The following is a 3,547-nucleotide window of genomic DNA, read 5'->3' as shown; positions in this document are numbered from 1 at the left end:
GCAGGCGACCACTCTTCTTCAGCAAGGTGGGCAGCAGCAGGCCCTCCTGGGCCAATGGGCTGGACTGAGCACAGGTCATTTCAGAGCTACAGGTGCAGCTTTGAAGGCGAAATCTTCTGGAAGACGATCCAGGTGTCCTGGCCTTGGGCAGACTCACAGACAGGGCTCATTGCCGGAATTCTGCAGATTATTCACGGAAATGCCTTTGGGTGGCACATCCAACTTGGAACAAAGGGGCCCCCTTACGAGCCCACCTCACTTCTTCCTAAAGCGTCCTCCCCTGTCTTCTCTCCCACGTGCCCCCACCAGTGGCCCACTCCCACCAGAAGGGGCCGGTGAAGCAGTGGCTTGGCTGATGAGAAGAGCAAGCTCTTCACCCCAGGCCGCAGGTGCCGGGCACAGGGCAGGTGGCCACTGGGCTCAGAGCCCCGCACCGGGCCCCTGGAGGAGGGGACAGTGAGAGACAGTGCGTCGGGGACACAGGGCGCTGGAGGATGTGTTGGACCCTGTGTCTCTGGCCTGGCTCTGATCCAGTGTCCAGGCAGGACACACCCTGGACCACCGCTGCTCTGGGGCTGCAGGCCGGAGGTGCAGAGCCTGGTGGGGAGGGGCGGTAGCCCCGCCCTCTCTGTGGCCTGGCTCCTGGCAGCGCAGGAGCCCACTATGGGGATCCAGGAGCCAGGGAAGAACCTACATGTCTCGGGGTACGCCCAGGCTTGGGGGACCCAGCGAGCTCTGCCCTGAAGTCTGGGGCCGGCGCGGGAAGCGCGAGGTGCATCAGGCCAGAGTGGTGACGGTGGGCGCCCCGCCCGTCGGTCCGCCCAGCGCGCGGCTCCCTCCTCCTGTCGCCGGTCAGAGGCCCACCGCGAGCCCGCTCCGCTCCCCTCGGACGCTCTACCGGTGACTGGGGCCTCCCCCCGCTCCGGGATTGGATGCGAGAGGACGGGGTGGGGGCGGGCGGGGAGACCCCAGAAACCCGGGTTCCCAGCTCAGGAGGAGAGCAGCCGGCAGTTCAGACGCTGCTGCGCCGCGCCAGCGAGAACCTCCGCGCAGACCTGGAGCGCCGGCGGGCGGCGCGGAGGAAGCGGCAGCAGCGGCGGCCCCGCAGGCGTCCGGCGCACCACGATGTTTGACAGTTCGCAGTATCCCTACAATTGCTTCAATTACGACGCAGACGACTACCCCGCCGGCAGCTCGGACGAGGAGAAGCGGCTCACGAGGCCGGCGTACAGGTGACCGCGGAGCCGGGGCGGGGCCGCAGGGGACAGCGGCCTTCCTCCGCGAGGGGGCCAAGACCCGCCTGGGATGAGGGAGGGGTCTCTTCTCGTCCGCACGTCTGGAGGTAGCCGAGAAGGTTCTCCACCCTCCCCGGGGAACCCCCAGGTGTGAGGCAGAGCTTCTGGGGTCTGCGCAGAGCGGCACTGGGAGTTCTCAGCGCCCTGGGGGAAGGCAGAGCAGAGCGGGTCCGGCCGGGAAGGGCAGGCGGGGGAGGCTCCAGACTCGCTCCGGGGTCCCGCCTCCGGCGCCCGCCTGGCCTGAGCGCCCCTGTTTGCAGCTACATCGCGCTGATCGCCATGGCCATTCAGCAGAGCCCGACAGGCAAGATGACCCTGTCGGGCATCTACGACTTCATCATGCGCAAGTTCCCCTATTACCGCGCCAACCAGCGCGCCTGGCAGAACTCCATCCGCCACAACCTGTCCCTCAACAGCTGCTTCGTCAAGGTGAGCCCCTTCCCCTCCCCCGCCCCCGAGCGGCCCCTGAGGGTCCCAGGTCTTGCGACACCTGGACCAAGTCATCCCTGATTGGCGGGGGGAGCGGGGGTGTACCGGCTCACCGGGCGACACCCCCAAGCCCCAGGTCCGGGCGCGTCGTTCCAGGGCTGCCCAGGGCTCACCCTAAGCGGCCCTGAATGAGCGCTCGCGGCGGGCGGGTCGCACCTGGGAGCCAGCCGGGCGCTGAGCCCCTCGCTCGCACAGGTGCCGCGGACCCATGGCCACGAGAAGGGCAAAGGCAACTACTGGACCTTCGCCGGCGGCTGCGAGTCGCTACTGGACCTTTTCGAGAACGGCAACTACAGGCGGAGGCGGCGGCGGCGCGGCCCCAAACTCGAGGAGGCGAGGGGGACGCGCGCGGCAGAAGCGGAAGCGCCCCGGGGTCCCCCTGAGCCGGCCACTGCGAGGGGGAACCCCGTCCCCCGCCGCGAGGCCCCAACCCCAGCCAGCCCCGCCGCCCTGGGGAAGGAGGCACACAGGGACATCAAGTTCAGCATCGACTACATACTCTCCACCCCCGACCCCTTTCCCGGGCTCAGGTCGCCCTACGCGCAGGAGGGCAGATACCCGCGGCGGGAGGCCCAGCAAATGAACCTTCACCTTTGGACGATGTGAGAGGGGCTGAGGCTGCTCCGCCTCCGGGGCTGGCAGCCAATCAGTCTGGGGTCTTCTGGGTGGTTTCGGCCCACCTCAAGTGGAGAAGTGAGGCTCTGCCACATCCCACAAACTTCCACAGACTCAGGCTCAACGCTGAAACCAGCCTAGGTTGGAGGGAAAGAAGGCGATCTGATGAAAGGCACTCATTTCCATATTGTGGCTTTATCCCTTCAGATGAAACCCATCGGGTTCCCGTTTGTCGACTTAAGGGTTTGCTCTAGACTCACCGGGTGATCCTGCTTGAGGACGAAGAACGTGGGTTCAGGGTCACATTCACTTAGAGTCAAGGTAACGTCGGAGCGTTTGCTTTCAGAGCCGGATGCGCACGAAGCTGCCGATGAGCTAAGTGTCCAGTCAGTGAAGCTGGGGGGCCTCTTCCTTTAGAGCTGACAGCAATAATAATACAACGCAGATGGTCGAGTCAGCTATTAATCAATCCCGTGAATGTTGCCCAAGGTTTTTGACTGTGTCCCTGTTATGGGTAATGTGATTGGAAGTGACAAATGCATCTCGTGTTGTGGGCAGAATATTTGATGATTGTTTTAAAACTTCTGTGTACTTTTTTTATAAACGAAAGAAGGAAGGGTGGGAGGGGGAAGGGAGGGAGGTCCAAATCTGGGACAGCATGGGGGCAAAGCACACTTTCCTTGATTCTTCTGAGCAAGGAGTAAGCCCTGTTCTGGCACGTTCCATCCAGCTGGTTTCCCGAGGCAGGCGGCTGATAAATTCCTGCTACACTGTGAGGTGTGCGGTGAGGGACCGCACAGTTGCCAGCAATGGAGGTGGGTGCACCCATTCGAAATGTAAATGAGTTAATTGCCGCGTAGAGATGGCCATTTCAAAACACAGTTATGCACGGTGAAACTATCTGACCAACCTTGTCATTTTTCACCAGTCGCTTTTTGCAGAGTTAATGCTTTCCATGACTTAATTTGAACGTTACTATGGATTACACCTAATCTGATTCACTAGGTGACAATGATCGGCTAATTTTGTAAACGGCAAAAACACACCCAAGGAGGCCGGCTGTCTCGACTGGGAACTATAGTCTTGCTTTATTGGACTCGGAGAAACTGGGGCTGGGGGTAGATGAAGGTAAGCAGCAGCTAGACAGG

General features: G+C 62.3%; 1 protein-coding gene across 1 annotated transcript; it reads left to right on the top strand.

Annotated features, from left to right (window-relative positions):
- The first annotated feature begins 694 nt into the window (after positions 1 to 694).
- FOXL3 (forkhead box L3) lies at positions 695 to 2,390 on the top strand. Its single transcript, XM_024763515.1, has 4 exons — positions 695 to 851; positions 989 to 1,232; positions 1,556 to 1,724; positions 1,980 to 2,390. The coding sequence occupies exons 1-4, from the start codon at positions 695 to 697 to the stop codon at positions 2,388 to 2,390; spliced, it is 981 nt and encodes a 326-aa protein (XP_024619283.1).
- Positions 2,391 to 3,547: the final 1,157 nt, after the last annotated feature.

The sequence above is a fragment of the Neophocaena asiaeorientalis genome, unplaced genomic scaffold, assembly GCF_003031525.2.
Source record: "Neophocaena asiaeorientalis asiaeorientalis breed wild unplaced genomic scaffold, Neophocaena_asiaeorientalis_V1.1 scaffold223, whole genome shotgun sequence".
Taxonomy (NCBI): domain Eukaryota; kingdom Metazoa; phylum Chordata; class Mammalia; order Artiodactyla; family Phocoenidae; genus Neophocaena; species Neophocaena asiaeorientalis.
This window is presented reverse-complemented; position numbering and strand designations above follow the sequence as displayed.